General features: G+C 42.0%; 1 protein-coding gene across 1 annotated transcript; it reads left to right on the forward strand.

Moving 5' to 3' along the window:
• The first annotated feature begins 6,705 nt into the window (after nt 1-6,705).
• Nucleotides 6,706-19,880, forward strand: rorca (RAR-related orphan receptor C a). Its single transcript, XM_076153170.1, has 10 exons — nt 6,706-7,076; nt 13,586-13,671; nt 13,837-13,978; nt 14,090-14,530; nt 14,643-14,761; nt 15,040-15,172; nt 15,774-15,881; nt 16,372-16,482; nt 16,727-16,839; nt 17,008-19,880. Exons 1-10 carry the CDS (start codon nt 7,070-7,072, stop codon nt 17,167-17,169), a joined length of 1,422 nt encoding a protein of 473 aa, XP_076009285.1. The 5' UTR covers nt 6,706-7,069; the 3' UTR covers nt 17,170-19,880.
• The last annotated feature ends 806 nt before the right edge of the window (nt 19,881-20,686 follow it).

Genomic DNA, 20,686 nt, shown 5'->3' on the forward strand with positions numbered 1-20,686 from the left:
ACCAAAGGGCTGGGCTGATGTTTGTTATGTAAGGAGCCTCAGCTGCAATACTAATTCTCAACACCAGGAGTCGTTGTTTCCCTGTAGTTGGTAATTATTCCAACCGATCCTCACCACATGACTCCAATAAAACCAATGAGGGAGAGAGGGTTATTGTATGCGTATGTATATATATATATATATATATATATATATATAAATATATATATTTAAATATATATATTCACTCATGTTGCACCTGGTGAGAGAAAAGACTGACAGGAGTAAAGCAAACAATATAATCTCTTTAAGGTACTGCATATTAGGCTTCGAGAGCCACCATGTTTGTTGCTGTTGTTGTTGTGCTGTAGAAAAGAGGAAAGGCAATGAGGCACAGGACGGGTTGTGATCAGACTGGGATTTAAACAATGCAGTTTATTGTAAACAAAAACAAAACAAAACACGTTCATGCATTATGGCTCTCACATGAGAATGAGATCACGCATCAGCTTTAGGTTAATTCATTTGTCACAGAATTATTCATGGAAATCTACAATGGAGGCTTTTCAAGAACTGCAGGGTTTTTTAAAGAGCATAAGACCTGGAGATTGCCTGACCTGACCCCACAGAGCCTCGAAGATGAGGAGGAGAAATGAGGGGACAGAGGGACGGAAATGCACTTTCACTTCAGTGAAAGTAGGCCACCAGGTCGGAGAAACAGAGCAATGACAAAAAAAAAGGGACAGAGAGACGCTGGCGGACAGAATAAAAGTCGTTTCGCAATTTGTAGGATTCATGTGTTATGTTGGTTGCTGCGTTTTTATTGTAGGGTGTGTATGGGAACAGGGGAGGAGATGGAGAGGTGAGACGAGAGTGGCAGAGAGAGAGAGGACGTGAGGTTAACAAAGGTACATATTACGTGAACAACAGATTAAGATTCTAAAATTGTATTAAAGGTGTGGCAGAATTTGTTTCGCCATATGAGCATTCAGTGCAAACTGCCCGTGGTTTCATGCACACACAGCTCCAGCTTTGGTAAGTAGGTCAGAAACACATGATGCATCATGTTGATTCATCAGGGGACAAGTCAATAACTCAGCAGCATGTAGGCACCTCATATAGGAGCACCTATGCTTTAGAGACGCAACTGGAACAAATGAATTTCCAGTAATGGCTACAGAAATAATAGTAATAGAATTCGCCAAAATTAGACCTTGTGTCTTCAGTTATTGCTTTCAGATCCGTTGAAAGATTAAATACTGATCTACAGTCCCTGTCTTTTCTGACTAGGCATTAGGCATTGCACCACTGAGCTAAAATGAGAGAGGGAGAGAGAGAGAGAGAGAGAGAGAGAGCCCCCAGATGAGCCCCTAACAGCACCTCAATAATAGATGGTTTGTCAAAAGTTCTGATAACCGCAGGCAAATAACGGCTATAATTTAAGATCTGTCAGGCATGCAAGGAATTTGAAACATTCCTTCTTTTGATCATTTGGACCTAAACACCTGGGAAGCATAAAAATTTCAAGGTAACAACATTTTTCTCCCAAAGCAACATTAACACGGCGCCACATTGTCCTGCCTCTGCACCTTCTGCTATGGTGTGAGTGACACCTGGGTAGAACCAACCAAACCGGTAAACGAGCTTTGACAATTACAGTGATCCACATGTAGCGTGTTAGCAGCACTCGTGGTTTAAAAGTATGAGCTACTTCTGTTTGCTTTTGCCTCATGTGACAAACAATCCTCTTTAGGTAAACAAGCAGGTTCTTTGTCTCTCTCTAGATCTATTTCTCTGTGTGTATGCTTGAAACCATTCTGACACGAAATGGGAACATGACTATGTGTGTGTGTGTGTGTGTGTGTGTGGGTGTGTGTGTGTGTGAGTGTCTGTTTGTGTACGTATGTGAGTGTGAGCATATGTTCATAAACGAGTAGCAATCACAGTTATGATCATATCTGTGTTAACTTGTAGTATGTGTGCATGTGAAAGTATTTGTGTGTGTGTGTGTGTGTGTCCGTGTGTGTCCGTGTGTGTGTGTGTTGCAACCTCCAGGGAGTGTTTGGCTGTACATATGTGTGCATTAGTGGGTGTTACCTCCAGGACAGATGATTCATTACTGAAAAGCCGTGGGGTCGGGGGCCCTGTGAGGCTGTTGTCATGGAAGCGAGTGTTGGAAACGGCAGATCTCCTTTCAGTATCATCTTCAGATTGTTGTCGACGTGGACTTGGTTTCCACCCTCTGTCTTTCACCTTATTGTTACTCTCTGAGTGTCCTGTTGTGTCCCTCTGGCATTTTTACTTTTGCTGATTCACTCCTTATGTCACAGAGATGATTCAGTTTCATCATATGTAGACTGAACAAAGTTGCATACCAAACAGTAAATTAAAGCACTTTTGAGTCCTTTGCCCACTGGGAACCTTTATTCTAGGCAGCTAGCCTTCAGTTTGGACATTTTACTAAAATAAGCTTAAATCTCAGGAATATGCAAAGCAGCATTAGTAGCAAGCAAAACAGTTTGAATGGTTGGCATGTGGACACACGCCAGTTTGAAACCACGCTCTTCTCTTTTCTTCCTCTTGGTCTCTGAAAATCTGCTGTACATTTCCATAGTGTTATAAGCACAGCCACTCACACACAGACACGACACACACCACATAAACACTGAGGGCTTTTGGCCCAGTTGTACGGCCGATGTGTTTTTGTACACGTTGATCATCCATCAGCATGGGTCTCTTTCTGTTGTCAAAACAGCCAGTCGTCTTGTTTAGTCATGTTGAGCGAATACAGTCCCTTGTGACAGTTTGTGTTTGGTTACAGTCTAACAAATACTGTGTGTCATACACCACAAACAGACAAGTAGATATACATGGGAACTGGAGATGTAATCATGGAACTGGTGCTCAAATTTACAGTTTATTAGCAACAAATGAAAGAGGGAAAATAGCTGGAGGAATGAGATAATGAATTTAAGGTCATTTCACACTCTGTGGATTGAGTTAAAACAACCACTTATTCAAAGAGGGTTGTGGAAATGGGATGACTTCCTCATACCGACATCGCGTTACGGCTGGAGGACCAGTCGGGACTCATCAGGGAGCTTTGACTCAGTTGATACGGATCCCAATAGATTGATAAACCATGGTCCACAACTGGTGGTGTTGTTTAAGAGTTAATTTTAGACTCATTCTGTGTGGCATAGCGATAATCTCCGGCATTACCTCTTCTATCTGTCATGCTGTCTAAACTGATGTTTATTCCCGCATCCCTTTGTCAAACCCTGTCACACCTCTGTGAATGCCGGCAGTCACTCCTTCCTGTCAAGCCTGTCAGATACGATATTATCTACATGGAAGCGGAGCAATATCGACTGACAGCAGGACACACACACACACACACACACATACACATACACACACGCACACACAGTGCAGGAACGCCATGGACCGATACAGTACGGTAAATGTCAGCTTTAATTAAATGTCTGTTATTTGAAAAATGCCTGTCAAGTCCAAATAAACAGCAATGAATTCCAATTTCGGAGGGCTAAGGCTGGCGTGGAAGTGAGGACGATAAATTCAGCCATCTCTGGTGTCAACAGCTGCTGTCAGGACAAATACCAAGTCAGAGTGAAGGGAAGGACATTCCGGTTTGCTTCTTCTCTTGTTTGTTTAGCTCATGTTAACTCATCAGTAACACGCTGCCTGTGTCACCGTTCAGCTGCCCTCCTCCTACCAGAGCACGACCATATTCTGCCACCTTCTGTAGTCAGAGGTTGGTTAAGGTCAACCAGGGGCACAAGCTCATTCCACTTCTAACTTAAGAGCAAAAGAGAGCACAGATTTTAAGAAGAATTATTTAGCATTAATTTGTTCTATCTGTAATGGAAATTATTTTTGCAGTTTGGTTCCCTTTGGTATCATGAATAAGTAAATAAAAAGTCCAACCATTTAACCATCATTTTCTTCATACTTTCAATCATTCCTGACCTGAACTGAGTTGAGATCCCAGGAAGAAGATGCAACAGAAGATGCATCAGATTGTGGATTACGCATCTACAATCAAGCTGCCGCCACAATGAAACCACTAGACTCTGTCTCCCCCTCAGCACAAGAGTCATCAGAGGTGACAGCTTTTACACACTCTACTGTGTCCTGAATGAGAAAAATTGGCTGGCTGCTGTTGGTCATAAGACGTGATAAGCCTCCACCTTATATGACATCAAATCCTTCCTGGAATAACAGTCTTGGTAAACACAGATACAGCTGTGCATAATACAAATTCTGAACTGAAACTGGAGGAAAGGCCTTCAGTTTCTGTGGAACAAACTATAAAGCACCTTAGATTTGAGCTCTTTGTTTTCAAAGCCTGATTTCAGAGCGCGTTACTTTCGATTGTGATTGTTTTTTTGCACTGTAATTTGAAGCACATACACACATTTCCTCCTGTGTCACCACCACCTCTTACAGCAGCCTTAAGTAGTCTTTCTGTTTGCATTTGTTTGTTCTTCTGTGTCTCTGAAGTTCCTGAATAATTCTTTCCATAACAGCAACATTGTTTTGTGTTGCAGCAGAAAAATCACTGTAAGTCAAAATCAAACAATAGAAAAGTTATAAATCTGCTGGTTCCTGATGCTTGATTCTGCCATCAAACAGCGGCTCAGAGTGAAAGCCTCATGCTTTATGGTACACTGACCTATTGATATAGACGTAGCACAGGTGAACCATAGGAACAAACCAGATTACAGCCATACAGACTCAGAGACAGAGATTAGTGAGTATTTGAAAGGGGAGAAGGGAGAGGGTTTAGCGGGATGTAGGAGAGAAGAGAAGAGAGGATTATGGGAGCCAGAGCTGTATTCTAAAATAATCCTCTCAGTATACTCGGCTTTATCCACCATGGGGCAAAGGACAATTTGCACAGTTGAATCGTCATTGCATTCATGCTCCACATTTGGCGCACACACACACGCGTTTCCTCCATGTGTCACCACCACATCTTTCAGCGGTCTTTAGTTGACTTTCTGTTTGTGTCTTTGTTTGATGTCTCCTTTCTTTCTCTCTAAACAAACATACACACAGACACACACGCACACACACTCACTCACAGGCTCATTCTATCTGCCTTAATCTGGCTGAAAGCTACGTGCCTGTATGTGAAGTTAAGCTCCTCCTTCTTTCCGTGCTCAATGTTCTAATTTGAGTATTGCCATGGTTACATAAGTTTCAGGGTCAGGAGGTCAGTGACGTGCATGCAAACACTGGATAGCAACAGGGACAAACCGGGGGACGTGCTATAGGACCTAATCGAAGGAAAGCAGATGAAGATCAGGAAGGAAACCATCAGACTGAGCAAAGCGACTAAATGGGAGGAAGAGGAAGTTTACAGCAGAGAACACATAAGCAGACATTCTTTCAGTACTTTTCCGGCTGTAGTATTTTAAAATTACACATTCAGGAAGACACTATTCTTTGCATTTAATAGGTATTGTTGTGTTGAGCAAAAAGAAAGGCAGATACATGCCTTATTCATAGGTATAGATATATGAGATACGTGGTAACCATGGCGAACAATAGGAAGATGTGAACCAAAGCCAGAGACTTTATGTAATACAGAATGACAGGGGTGGAGGGAGAGGGAGGGAGAGAGAGAGAATGACAAAGAGGGAGAGGAGGGGCGTGGATCTCTGTGTTGCTCCACTAACCTACTTACTATAATCCCTCTCTTCTCTTCATTTCATAACTGTGCCTAAATTACATCACACATGCATCACACACTCTTGGTCATGCCCACGCTTAAAATTATTCCCATTCTCACTGTAATTAATGTCTTTGTCCTGTGCTGTAGTGTAGGTTATTCTGTACATCAGCAGAAATAGATAAGTAAGAATCAACCATGAGTAGATAGATAGATAGATAGATAGATAGATAGATAGATAGATAGATAGATAGATAGATAGATAGATAGATAGATAGATAGATAGCAATAAGCAGAAAGCACAACCCTTTACTACAGAACCTTATGAGTAATGCAAATACTAGGACTGCTGATGTGGTGGCTGGGTGCTTTTACGCATTCCTTCTATGCTTAATGCACTGGAGAAGTACCCTAATCCCTGGTGTTCATAATTCACATTTATTACTGAGCGTTAATAATAGAAAAATGCTGTGTCTTTAAAAGCAACACAATGGAAACACATGCTTTACATACTTAATGGCTTTTAAAATGGAAGGCAGACATTTGTTTCCATTATGTCAGTGTACAGTGTACAAGGAGGAGGTGGAGGAGTTGGTTATAATGTTTAAATCTGTGTTTATATTTGCACTTACTGCCATTAAGTACAGACTATAAACATAGAAAGTTGGTTTAAAGCATATAAAACATGAGTAGGACCCTTTCTGCGAATGAAATTATAATGCCTGCTGGGGTTTGTAGCGGTATAAAAATACTTTCATAGTATACCTAAGTGTATCATAACATTGTGAGTTGGAGTAAAATGGCGCGGGGGCGAAATCTGCTGGTTTGAATGGTGAGAATTGGTTCCCATGGCGGGGCTGAACTGACACACTGCCACACTTTCCCACGCACGCGAGAGTCCTCCTTAAAGCGCGCGCGCGGGGCGGCCGGTGGCGCGCGCGTCGGGCTCATGGGGGCACAAGGCGGGAGGGCGTACAGCGGCGCGAGGATCATGTGTAGTCCACGCGCTGAAAGTAGGTAAGCGCGAGCCACAGAGTGAGAGAGAGAGAGAAAGCGCGCGAGCAAGAGCGAGAGAGAGGGAGGGAGAGACTAGCAGCTGCTGCGTTGTTATTTTTTCCTGCTTTCACTGCTGCAGCGCCACACAGGAGACCGAACGGAACCGAAACAGCGTCAGTCAGAGACACGCCGTCATTGTTTCATCCCGGTTAGATATAGTGTGGGACAAGTAGCAAGTGAGGAAAAAAAACAACATATGAGGATTCGTTGTTTTGACACTTTTCAGCTGCTCCGGTTTGGAGCAAAAAAGTGCGCCTCGCTCTCCGCTTCTCCTGGCTTTGCTTCCACTCGGGAGTTTCATGACTCGAAGATAGTTTGCTAGACTCAAGCGACGACATGAGAGGTGAGTTGGTGCATATTATCTTTCGTTACGACGCATTTTGGCGCCTATGATACGTAACTTTTGTAGCTGTTGCAGCTTTGGAAACAAGAGTCCGAAGTGCGTCGACCGCAAGCGATCGCGTGGTAATAAACAAGCATATGATACGGAGCTGGACGCGTAAACTACTTATCGAATGCAAATGTACTGAGCAGGCTTTGCATTTTACAAGAATATGGAATTTTATTAAATATAAAATAACTTTACAAGATGTTTGATCCGAATAGAAAGGGAGTAAATCTAGTAAAACTTTGATTCTTTTAATTTGAGGAGTTATGCATGCATGTTTCCACATATGCGCGAGTATGTTAAAGTTACATAATTCGACGGCGATGCATTTGTGCTCTGCTGAGCTGTGGTTAAAAAAAAGTACGTTGCTCTTGTAGTTACTTTATTTCACCAGTGAGCGACTGTAGTTATGTAAGAAAGTGAAGGGAGGGAGGGAGGGAGGGAGCGCTGATGCATAAACTGTCAAACCACACGAAAATCTGGACTGGGATTTATTTTGTGCCTTAAGCCATGAATAGCATGAATAATACCATGAATAATACATTGGTTGAGTTTTATTTTATTAAAATATTACATTTGCTTGTATCACGCACAGATAATATACTATTTTTATTCATTTCCAATTCCTTTTTTTTTTTTTTTGTAATGTTTTTTTTTTTTTTTTTTTTTTTCATTGTTTGCTGTTGTCAGTATTTCAGTATGCTACTGTGAAGGGGGAGTGGGAGGGGAGGTGTTCCATTGACCTAGATCTGTCTTAAAGGATAACAATGAGGAGTGGGTGGGAGGACGTGTGTGTGCGTGTGTGGAGGGTGGACGTGGTCCTATCGGTCTGTAGTCATTACTGATGAGGTTGTCTGGTTGTCAGGGGATATAAAGTTGAAAACGATGTTGTGTTGCCTGCAGTTGGGTCTGGTGATTGTTGTGTTAAGTTGGAAGAGCTGATTTCAGTTGGATGTTCATTAATTTTATTACATTTATACAAAAAACAAGACCAAAAAAGGTGTAAAAGTTGAGCCCTTGAATATATATGTTATGCGCTTATGTTTTGAGTACATGTAACACAAAGTCCATATAACCCTTGTTGACGCACCGCTGTTGTAGACAGAGATGAGCAGGATATGGGCCCAGCAAGCACACACCAAGCCATGATGCACAACAGGGTTTAGATAAGCTCAGATTCCTCTGTCAGCTAAGGTTACTTACATCAACCAGAATGCATGTCACTCTATTTTCCAGCCAGGTACGACTTGCCAATCTGATTTTGTAACAGTATCACAACATTTCAGCAGTAATCCTTTCTGAGCTCCCCAATGTTTAATGGGCATGGGGGAGCTCAAATTATTTATTATGATTATTTCAGTATGGAATGTTCAACAGTTCATGAAAAAAGACCACACCATCAAGTGAAATGAAGTTTATGGAGTAGGAGGACAGTGAGGGAGGGGAGACATTGCACAGTCTTGACCTTCCTAATCCCCCTTGGGGTCTGTGGAGATAGAAGGAGAGAAAGTGCTGAGAAGGACAGGTGAGAGAGAGGGGGTTACAGACAGGGAGTGATTGGCAGATGGGTTGTGCTTCAGACTCGGCCCCTCTGTGGAACTCGTGTTATGTAAGCTCTGCATTTCGGCAAAATCCGCAACAGCAAACAAAAATACTGAAAGGTTAACAGGAGCAGAGTTACCAGTTGTTGGTTTGCTGTTGTTTGAAGGAGGCTATTATCTAATCTAGGACACAAACAGGTCGGTTAGGTATGATGCAACAATCATAGATGAATTATGTTAGTGAATTTAATGAAACGAGCTGTCAACCCCAATAAATCATTCTGGCAATGAAGGTTATGTATTAATTATATCAAATTTTCCCACACAGGAGGTCACAGTTTACCTTTTGCCCTTCAGGCAGATTACCACAGAAGCAGAACAGCTAAGCATGTTGTAGTCAGGGAGGACAGTGCCTACGGCAAATATTACAACACCGCGTTGAAATGCAAACTTGACTGTGACAACTTGACAGTGTTGAACCATCAGAAATGTCACTGTTCCATCCCCTGTAGCACAGTTTGATGGAAGGACAGCAGCTCACTGTCTTTCCATCAACCAATGCATCTGTGTTTACAACAAGGAGCTGTGACAGCGAGCAGTGTGTGTGGCAGAGGCAATCACATAGAGCACCTTTAACCTTCACAGGTGTCAGCCGCATGCTCTATGAGAATGAGAGAGTATGAGAGAGCCTCAGTTGTTCCTGGAACGAAGGTGCCGTTGAGTGGAAAGGACACACTCTGCCCTCCAAGGACACTGCTGTGCTGAGCGCAGGCTCAAAGCCACTATCTGTTCAGCGTTTAGCCTTGGTGTAGTTCACATTGAGATACAGTATGTGTCAAGGTGCCCTTTCTCTCTGACAACTCAACGCTAAGATTCCAGCCCCTGAATCAAAAGGCACAGTCAGATTTATGAACCATATCTGTTTTCCTTAAATGCAAGGATAAGAAACCACCGTGCAGACACCAAGAGATTGTGTTTAATTTGAGGTTACTGTGATCGCTGTTGTGTAGTCCAAATTTGTCGCTGTGGTTCAGGACAGCGCGCAAAATGGAACGTTGTTAACTGAATTCCACAGTCTGGTTGTGCTCCTGGTGCAGAGGCCCTTTGGGGTTTGGAAGGGAACAACATACACAGCAGGTCGAAGTCAATACACTTTGCTTATTTGATTCATGGTGATGAATTACAGAGGCGGGTGAATTTCACTGGTTTCCTGCCAGGAGTAGTGTTGTTGTTCATCTTGTTAATGTTCTAAAGGAAAACGTGCAGAATAAATGTTATGTCTGCACATTGTTTTGCATTAAATAAGCTACTGAATTTTTCTTATAATGTAATATTTCATAATGTGGGCATGCTGAAGGTTATAGATTCAGAAGCTTTAAACTACTAATTAGACATCCAAGTGCAACACGCAGGGAGAAAAATACATTCATCACCTAAAGGAAACTCAATTTCGTTGATGGCAACTTGCCATTCTAAAATCACATCAGTGTGTGATTATGAGTCAAGGTTACACAGCTGGCACAGAAGAGAATTGTGTAGAAGGCAAAACAACAAGATAAATGTATTTGTGTCAGTGTGCAGATGGAAATGTAGTATATGCTGTTCTTACTGTAGCTCACACTTATTCAGGCTGATCAGAAATTATTGAATGAAAAATGATAAGTGTTGATATTTTCTGTGCTCATTATTTAGTAATGTGAACATTTAATGTGTCTGTTGGGACATTGTGTGTATATATAATAATACTGCCTCGACATTGGTTGGAGTTGCAGATAAAGCACCATCAAACTTTGAGCCCCAGGTTTTATTATATAATATGTTTTGGGCAGATTTAGTAATATGCCTCTCGTATCCAATGTTAATGTTCACTGCATAATCCGGCACTACACCACGGCTGTAGTTCAAATGCAAGATAAGGCCTAATGCATGAAACTAAAGCTTGACATTATGCATAAATACCACTCAATCAACTACTGTTCCGTCTGCTGAATACTTAACACTGTAGCGCATATTTAAATAATTCATGGAGAGCGCTAAATTAGTTTTATGTAGTTAAAGCTCTGCATAATAGGAAACAGAGAGAGGAATTCTGTGGGCCGACTCTGAGCGTGCAAAAGCCTGTATGTTATGTAACAGATTGTTGCATAACGTACTGAGTGCCGTATATCCATCTCCCCACTTTCGCACATTCGAATGTAGGTTCACTCTACAGTATGGCAGGTAAATGTAAAGCGTTAGGTAAATACTGTAGGACCTTGGACTGTGTTTGATTAGGCGCAGTGAGAGCTCAAAGTCTACCGATCGGATGGTTTACAGCTCTGATGAAGTAACGCTGACGAACACAGGCCGACTGACTGACACACTGATTGAGTAACACACAGGCGACTTACCACAGAGGCAATTTAAGGCTTTGCTACGAGGGATTTTATGGTTAAGTAATACTTTTCACGGTGGCAGTGGAAGTGGATTGGCATGGCTGTCACACTCTGTAATAAATTCTTAAGTTTCAATAGAAATGGTGAGTCCACTGTACATGCGAAGTGTGTGTTGCTTGTGTTAGAGTCGTGCTAATGCTCTTAACAGATTTTGATGAGGAAACGGGACCTTTGTTCAATTCTGTGCGGTAACTGGCTCGACTCTACACCCAACTGAACAAACATCTCTGACCCACTGACCAAATCACCCTTAAGTCAACGGCACACGACATATTCAAAGTGAATATCTAGCAGCTTGACACATCACCCACCTGAGGGCAGCGGTATAAGTGCTCCACACACACGCAAAAAAGAGTGTACACGCTAATCCAATCATTTCAAACCGATTCATCACCCCATTGAAATGTCACGCAGTTGTTCAGCGATGAAACGCTTTGTGAGGGTTTATGTAACGTTTTCTTTGCTCAGCTGGATGTAGAGAGGAGTTGTGTCCAACCAACTGCACGAGAGTAAAAATAGATTCATCCTCTCACTCAAACGCAGCTGAAATTTCACTCAAATATTTGACATGCGGCAACAAGTTGAGAGACACTATTAGCTGCCCCCCGCTCCCTCTTCTGCAACTTACAGTACGAGATGGTTTTGGAAATATTCCCAGATGTTACACAAGTTGTAAAATTACACAGTGGCACAGTTTGTACCTGCAAATCAGAACAGGGTTGACATTCTGTCACTGATCAAACCAGACTTTGTTTTGATCTCAGAGCCAAGACGGTGCTCCACCCTCACTTCATCTAAAGACTGAGCCAGAGTTGGTTCCACCTTTTTAAAAAACCACAAGAAATGAGATTAGGTGCCTTGTAAGACTGCCCGGCCAAGCCCCTCTCCCTTTTGCTGAATGGGAAACTGTGTCAGTGGAGCAACTCCTGCCCTCTGCCTGGCTGTGCCACTCAGCTGACTGGCAGGTGAGGCAGCGAGTTGTGGGGACAAAGCCGCTTTTCCCGGCAGCCAATAAGAGCAGAAGAGGGCGAGGAAGGATCGTCACAGGGTTACCAAGACAACCACCTTTGAATGAGCGTGTTCATGGAATGTAGCCAGACGGCAGTTATATAACAGGGCTGCAGGGCGGGGGGGAGGATGTGGAGGGGGGAGCAGTGAAGGGAGGAACAGAGAAAGGATTTTTTTCCACTGCCCTTTATTTATTTATATCCCTTAGTGCATTTTAGTTAGCTAGTAGGAATCCAATCCAACAGAGACACACAAATATGCCACCTGCAATGTATAGAAAGACTGAACTCCTTCCAAAGTCTAAGAAGGGAAACGAGGGAGAGCGTCCTTCCTTTCCCCCCCTAACTTGTGATTTTCAGAGTCATGTCAGTCACTAACCTTCTTTTGTCCTGCCTCGGTGTGTGTGTGTGACGCATATCTGCCCACACAGGCCCCGCTTGCTTATGAGTAGTTTTTAAAAGAGCCTTTACAAAACAGTAAGAACAATGAAGGCCAGTTAATACCATGTCTGTAATTGCCCCGGTTACCTAACTCTAGGTGTGACCCAGCTAAGTGCTTAAAGATTTGTTTGGCATACTCTGCAGCCCGAGCCAAATCAAATCCTGGTAGATAGTCAACACAATAACCATCAGTTGGAGAGGTTATTGCCCATTACCACAGGAGGCCTAACAGTCTAACTGAAGCAGTGAGCCTTTGTTAACCTGCTAATATTTTGTGCACCCTGGAGGAGGAGCGACAAGAGAGATGGTGAAACTTTATAACCCCGGGCCTCAGCTAATGCAATTGACCTGCTATTCTGGGCCCGAGGAGGCCCTGCCACTTAGATAAACAACATAATGAAAAGAACAAACTGTTCCAGGATAAGTCGGCTCAGGCTATAACACCCGAAGACAAGGTTTTATAATGTACACACGATTTTCTTTATCTGTTACAGGATACATAGTCCTCTTTTGTTTTTTACGTTTGTTTGAAAATACTCAGTCTATCTTACATTTAGCTACATCTCATATCTTTTAACAACCTGGATGAGAAAAAAAATAAAAAGGAAAAATAGAAAATGGAAAGGGAGTGTACTCTACACTACATCACAGTCAAGGTGTTTGATTAGAAAAATCAGGGCTTTCTTGAACAAACATTGATTCATTATCAGCTGTGTATTTCAGTTGATAAGGCTGAGGTGTTCTGTTGGTTCAGTCAGCAGGATGTGCCTAAAAACTCAATATTTAATGTTCCTGTAATTGCCAAAATAATGTTTCTTCATCCCAATATTACTGGACAGTGAGCAAAGAAACGTCTCCTTTTGACATAATTATATTCGTGGATGCAATCTCTTCACATTACTTCCCTATCGCAAAATCATGTCATGTTCTGTCAAAGTGACTGTGATAATGTCAGAGTGAAGTGATTGGTTGTAATGATTTCATATAATTCCTTAATAACAGAATATTAACAACTTTTCTGCTCCTTCTCTCCTCTCCAGCTCAAATAGAAGTCATTCCCTGTAAGATCTGCGGGGACAAATCCTCAGGGATCCACTATGGCGTCATCACCTGTGAAGGCTGCAAGGTGAACCAATAATATCTAGCTTTATCTGTTATTCATCATCTTGTACAAACTGGTTTCCAAGCGTGTCGAGTTGTTATCAGCACGTTCATACAGAGTCTGCAAACACATTCTGGTGATGGTTTACATGAGCTCAGGAGCATTGACTAACCACGTCTTTGTCTGTAGGGATTCTTTCGACGTAGCCAACAGAACAACGCAATGTACTCCTGCTCACGACAGAGGAACTGTCTAATTGACCGGACCAACCGCAACCGCTGTCAACACTGCAGGCTGCAGAAGTGTCTAGCTCTGGGCATGAGCCGCGACGGTGAGTTCATTACCTGCTAATTAACTCTGTGTGATTACCTCTCGTTTTTGCGCTTATCTCTACTGCTGGAGTTAAAATGTGAAATTATAACGCTACACTTTCTGGTTGCAGCGGTGAAGTTTGGTCGTATGTCCAAAAAGCAGCGGGACAGCCTGTACGCAGAGGTGCAGAAACACCAGCAGTCTCGGGAATGTGCGGGGGACGCAGCCGGCGAAGAGAACAGGGACATGTCTGTCCACGGCCGCACCTACAGCAGAGGCTCTGGCACCGCACACAGCGATCTGGATGAGCTCACCACATTGCCAGAAGGCCTGCTTTTTGACCTGCCGCTGACCCCGGAGGACGGAGGTGCAGACTACTGTAACCTGGACATGCTGGGCGGCAGTGCGGGCAGCAGCTCGTCCTCTCAGAGTTCTCCAGAACAGACCAACTTGGACTTCATAGAAGGCAACCACAACATCAAACACGAGTACCAGCTGCTGCACGACTCTGGGCTCTTCTCACACGCCATCTTCAACCCGTTGCCTGAGACCTGCTCCCTCCTTGAGATCGGTTAGTTTAAACCTAAAAATGAACCTTCACATTAATGTTGTATCATTCAGAAACAATAAGAGCTTCTGATTCATTCTAATAAATACAATATACCTGCCATGTTTTCCTCCAGAGCGTATAACCCAGAGTGTGGTGAAGTCCCATATTGAGACGAGCCAGTACACAGAGGAGATGAAGAGGATGATGTGGACCATGCACAACCCTGAGGAAACACGCTCACACCAGATCAAGGTAGGGAGACTTTAAAACTTTATGTAAAGATCAATATATCGTGAGCCATTCTGGACATGAATATATGAATAAATAATTGTATGAATCACACATGAGTACATAAAACATATAGTTATATAATAGCTTTGAGTCATTGTGCCCTGCTGTTCTCTTTCAATTTCAAACCACACAATCAGACAATCTGTGCCTCGTATGTACACAGTTCAATATGGCGTGTAGATTGTGATGCTGAATGAAGCTCACGGAAGCCTTTCTCCGTCCGTTGTGTTCTCCCGCAGTCATCAGAGATAATGTGGCAGCAGTGTGCTTTACACATCACCAACGCAATCCAGTATGTGGTGGAGTTTGCAAAGCGCATCACCGGCTTCATGGACCTCTGTCAGAACGATCAGATCATCCTCCTCAAAGCAGGTCAGTCACAGTCATATGGAAACCGTGTATAAAATAGATTCACAATGATGCTGTGTTCATTGCTGTGTGAAACTGTCTGAAGAAAGCCGACGCTTGAAGGAGTTCTGCAGAGACGTTTACATACCTGCAACCTCGTGGCCTATCAGCACACTTCATTTTGAAAGTCAAATAGTTTCATTTGCGTGAATCCTGTAGAGCTCCAAAGACTTTTCTTAATGGGGTGGGGGCGGTTACTACAGCGGGGAATACGTGAGCGTCTGTAGTAGCGTGTCTGATGTTTGCATAGCGCCATGCATTTGTATAGATTGAAGTACACCGTCTGCCTCGCACTTGGTTGAGTCTACTCCGGTCCCATTGTTACCCATGTTTGTCTTCATACTTTGTAGGCTTTGTCACTGCTCTTGAGTTTGCAGTTCTATTTTTAATCACGGCATTAACTTATGACTAATGGGTGTCATACATTTTTTCGAGATGAGTTACCACACCAACACATAGAGCTGTCAATCCTAATCTTCATTAGGTGGAGTGTAGACCTATCATTGTATGTATCTATCTACTGCTCCTAAGCCCTTTGTTTCTGTTGTTTTGTGTCCATCCACAGGCTGCATGGATGTTCTTCTCATCCGTATGTGTCGGGCTTACAACCCCATCAACAATACATTGCTTTTTGATGGAAAGTTTGCCGGTCCTCAGCTCTTCAAAGCTCTAGGTGAGTCTACAAGAAAACATAAAAAACACACATAGGCCTCTAGATTGCAATAAGAGAAATCAGAACAAAAGCAGACAGATTATAGTTTAGCATACAAACCAAAGTCCCTTTTTTTATACTGCAGTCCTGCTGTTTTATATAATTCATCACCTGCCCCCTTAATAGTACTGAAATATGATCATTACGATGAATTTCATGGTTAATTATTACCTCTAATGCACAAGGAAATGCTGAACAAATGACAATAAATGAGGCCATTTGAAGGCGTAGCACACGCTGCTAAAGCTTTGTGCTATCAGTAGTGTAGATGGTTATTACAGGGACGACCCCTGCTGCTCGATATTTAGCAGCTATTTGAGACATTTCACACATTTCATAATGCCTCCCTCAAACTATACACCACGTGAACTATGAACAGGTGATTTTAAGCAAACTCTTCAATGTCAGCATAATCGGCAGCTTTCATGATTCGTCTCTCTTCTTCCTCCAGGTTGTGATGATCTCGTGAATGCAGTGTTCGATTTTGCTAAAAGCTTGAGTCGTATTCAGCTGTCTGAGGAAGAGATGGCTCTCTTCAGTGCTGCTGTGCTGCTCTCTCCAGGTCAGATCCTTTTTCACTAAGAACACTGATTTGTCTCCTTGTACAATACACACAGATACTCTGCACAATTATTGCAACTGTATAAAAACAGTCAATGGCATAAAATGTACAAACACACAAGTGTCTTTAAATGTTTGATATTCTTTCCAAGCATCTACATAAGACATTGTAAATATTAGCCACTTCAGCTCCAACTTGTCAACTTCAGGATATTAATCAAACAATTGATGTCACCCTCCTTCAGACCGCCCATGGCTCACAGATGTCCAGAAGGTACAAAAGCTGCAGGAGAAGGTCTATGTGGCTCTGCAGCGCTGCTTACAAAGAGAAGGTGCATCAGAGGAGAAACTGGCAAAGGTACAGACCCTGCTGAAGCATTTCAATACATCAAAATAACATGTTGACATATTTTATTTCATGTATTAGTTAACTTATCGGGGACTTTTGGTCTTTCAAGCCAAACTAAAGGAATTGCTATGGATAGTTCTCTCTTCTAAAATGTTTTTCTCTGTATTTTCTTCCCAGATGGTGTCCAAGCTTCCTGTAATGAAGTTTATTTGCAACCTTCACATCGACAAACTGGAGTTTTTCCGCCTGGTTCACCCTGAGACGGCATACACCTTCCCTCCCCTGTACAGGGAAGTGTTTGGTAGTGATGTCACCTTCCCAGACTCCACAGAAGGTTAACAATGTCCAGTCAGATACAGTAGTTGAATCGAAACATTCAGGTGTAGAGAGGGGGGAGAAAAATGTGGCAATCGGCAGAGGAAAAACCAACCCGCAACTCAATGACAATCCTGCACGCTACACTTTAGACCTTACTCCTCTCACCTCTGAGCTCCCACCCTGCAGAGTAGCTTTCTTCACTGCCCTACAAGCCAGTCCCTCCATCACAGCGCTGCAAAAGGTGCTGCAGGCTACTCGTTGCATATTACCTAATTATTTTTATAGGGAGTTTGCGGTAATTATTAAATAGTAGCCTATATACAGTAATTTGTATCTGAAAAATATTTTTCTATGAGATTACGTTACAACTCTCATGAAATTCCTTTTGAGAAGAAATTTGACACGGTTCTCACTGTTTCTGCAAGCTATTGTTGAATGTAGCCCTCTTGCCCTTAACCAACAGCCGTAGGCTTCATGCAGAATGTAGATATTTAAAGCCCAGCCCATTCTGTGGAGGCGTGCAGTAATGATACCTGTTTCTTTTAATACTTTGGTAGGGCCCAAATTTGACAGTTTTGTATCTTATGAGCGAACTGTTTAAAGGGACCATGATCAAACTCATAAACAGGCAGCGTTTCTAAACTGTGTAGCTCACACGCAAACACCCAAAGTGTCTGCCAGTGTGTACCTAAAAACAACCTGCATACACAGCACAAAGCATAGCACTTATGCTGATCTCTATAGGTATTTCACCAGCATACCCTTAGACACTGATATGTGTAGGCTCTTTATTTATTTTTATTTTTTTATGCAATCAACAACCTCAGCCCTAATACCTTTTCCCTTTGCAAATGCCACTTACGGAATGAGAGTGAAGACTCACAGAAGTATTGTGAAAGTATTTTATGTATGTATACCTATATAATTATGTAAGATAAGAGCAGCCGTGTGTCAATGCAAGTGAGGGAGAATCGAGGGAAAATAATGGTGACACATTGATTGTACTCAGGTCTCACACAGATATACTGCCTGCCTCATACCTTGGGCCCCTGCAATGGAAAGATTGTTCAAAGTGCAGTAGAAAATTAGCACTTACGAGTCTTTGGGACATCCAAACTTCACTTTTTTGACACACAACTTTATAGGTTCACACTCAAAACGGAACGTCTGTGAACTTTTTGTAAAATGGTCAACCGCGGTAGATACAACATCTGATTTGAGATAAGCTGTACGAACAAGTTGCTGAGAGGCTGACCTCATGTGGAGGAGCGTCTCCAACTGCCTCGCCTCAGCCCCCTCATCAGAGTGCCATCACTCAAACTGTTGGAACCAGCTGGTCCAAAAAGACTTTGGGAGTACTGACAAAAATGTGTCGATTTGAGAGTTTGATGTTGAAAAGTGAGAGTGAAATCACAGTGAATCACATGGTTGAAAGGCAATGGATGGAAATTGGACAGGTGGGCGTCTAAGCTTCTTAGACATTTAGAGGGGATTTACTCTCTGCCTGCCACTCTCACTGCTCTGGGGTCAGAAAGACTGTGCTGTCACAAGCAGTCATGGGCAGACAGTCTGATTTGGAGAATGAGATCATCCAATTCCTAGGCCCACTCCTTTACTACCTCACCCCCTTCAAACACTGCAAGGCGCAGCAAAGGGTCTAGAGAGCCAGCGGCTACCCCCCTGAGTTTATATTTCTGGTTTCACACGAAGAGAGATTCTTTAAATTACCAGTAATGAAATCAGAAGTGAAATTTGACAGGTAACGATAAAAACTAAAATGTATGATTCTGGTCTTTAAAGTGGACAAAAATAAGTGCTGCCTGAGATCACAGGCTCCTCTCTGCTTTGATCTTATACTCGGGACATCACATGGTCTGGTCTCTGTCTACAAACAGCTTTAGGGAGTTCCTTCCTTTAGATCCACTATGTCCTACATACTAAAGATACAGATCTATCTGAAGACATGTCTCTGGAGCCAGACATTGGCGAGACCAGATGAAATGTTTTTCATCAATTCTCACATATACACATACCACTGCCTATACCATCATTCTAAGTTGCTTTAGAAAGAAAAGTTTGATCCAAGGAAACATTAGTATTATTTCTACCTTAAGCACAATAAGACAATCATGTTAAAGCACTTCTATTTAATCAGCTAGGTTTGCTTTGCACTGCTGGAACAGTGCTGTTAAAAATATATATCTTACATAGTCTAAGTACAGCAATTTCTGGGTGCTTAAAAAGGCAGCATGGAGGGATTGTGCAATAATGTCTTTCCCAGTGTTCTCAGTATGATGGGTCCTTGCCCCGTTTCACAGTTTATTACTTCATAAGCACTCCAGTAGAGATGCACGGTTAACCTTGCAGCATAACAGACAAGGCTATTCACATAACAAATACACTGCCACCTTTCACAGATTTCAGCCTTTAAAATGACAGAACCAGACGACACTCGTGTCACAATACTGTAATAAATTGACACGGATTTCAAAAGATACTCTAAATTATCCTGCAGATTTGATAGCTTTTCCGTTTCGAGTCACTTGGGGAGATAGCTGGGCTCTCAGTCCTACAGTGTCTTCAGTTAGCCTGACACCTTGCACCTACTTAGAAGACCTTAAAACCCTAATCACTGTGTACAGTACATGTTCTTGTGAATTTTTGATCACAGGAGTATCAAAGATTTTTATCCATGTCTAATATTTGATCTTTGAGTTTAAGTCATAGATGAATAGGGTCTAAAAATACAAATACAGTGAAAAATATGAAAGGTGGATTATAATTCTAAATCTTGTGTTGGTTTTGTTGTGATCTTTGTTTCTTAATTTTTATCCTTAACTGTACTGTTTTTCTCCTCTGTTTAGTGTCCTTTTTGTCTTGAGAGATGTAATTCTATTTTTTTTAAAGAGCATTTTTAAAGATGTCTCCCTAAAGGTTTCTCTTTTGTCATAATCCCTCTGTTTATTGTCAGTCTATTTTAAGATGATCATTATTGAATCAATATAGATTTTAATAAGAAGTAATTTATGATATGTCATGGATATAAAGCCCAAAAGGTTATTAACACAGTCAAGTGTTATTGCACAATGGGGATACAATATGTGGATTTAAGAATGTAATAAAAGTCTTTTATAATTAAAAGTGGTTGTGGTTTTACTGTACTTTGACAATGCTATTCAAAATATTGGTACAGTTGGTACTAATATATACAATCTTAAAACAAATGCACCAAAAAAACAAGCTATGCAGTACATTATGACAAATGGATTTGGTGCTGTACAACATTGGTTGTTTTCTAATGACAATTTTCTCCATAATTAAAAATACAGTATAGCAAATGACATTAGAAAGAAAGGCCTAATAAAAGAAAGAACCCCATTTACTATGCAGATACCTGAGTTATTACAGATATATTCAATTTTGTCACTTTTACAGTGAACACTTCATACCTCGCAGGACAAGATGTCCATGAAACATGATCCATACACACCCACATGGTCTTGAGAGGGGATCTAATGAGTAAATTAAGAGAAAGAAT

Source organism: Genypterus blacodes, unplaced genomic scaffold (assembly GCF_046128005.1).
Source record: "Genypterus blacodes isolate CSIRO-AG114 ecotype Tasmania unplaced genomic scaffold, CSIRO-AGI_Gbla_v1 ptg000058l_1, whole genome shotgun sequence".
Lineage (NCBI taxonomy): Eukaryota > Metazoa > Chordata > Actinopteri > Ophidiiformes > Ophidiidae > Genypterus > Genypterus blacodes.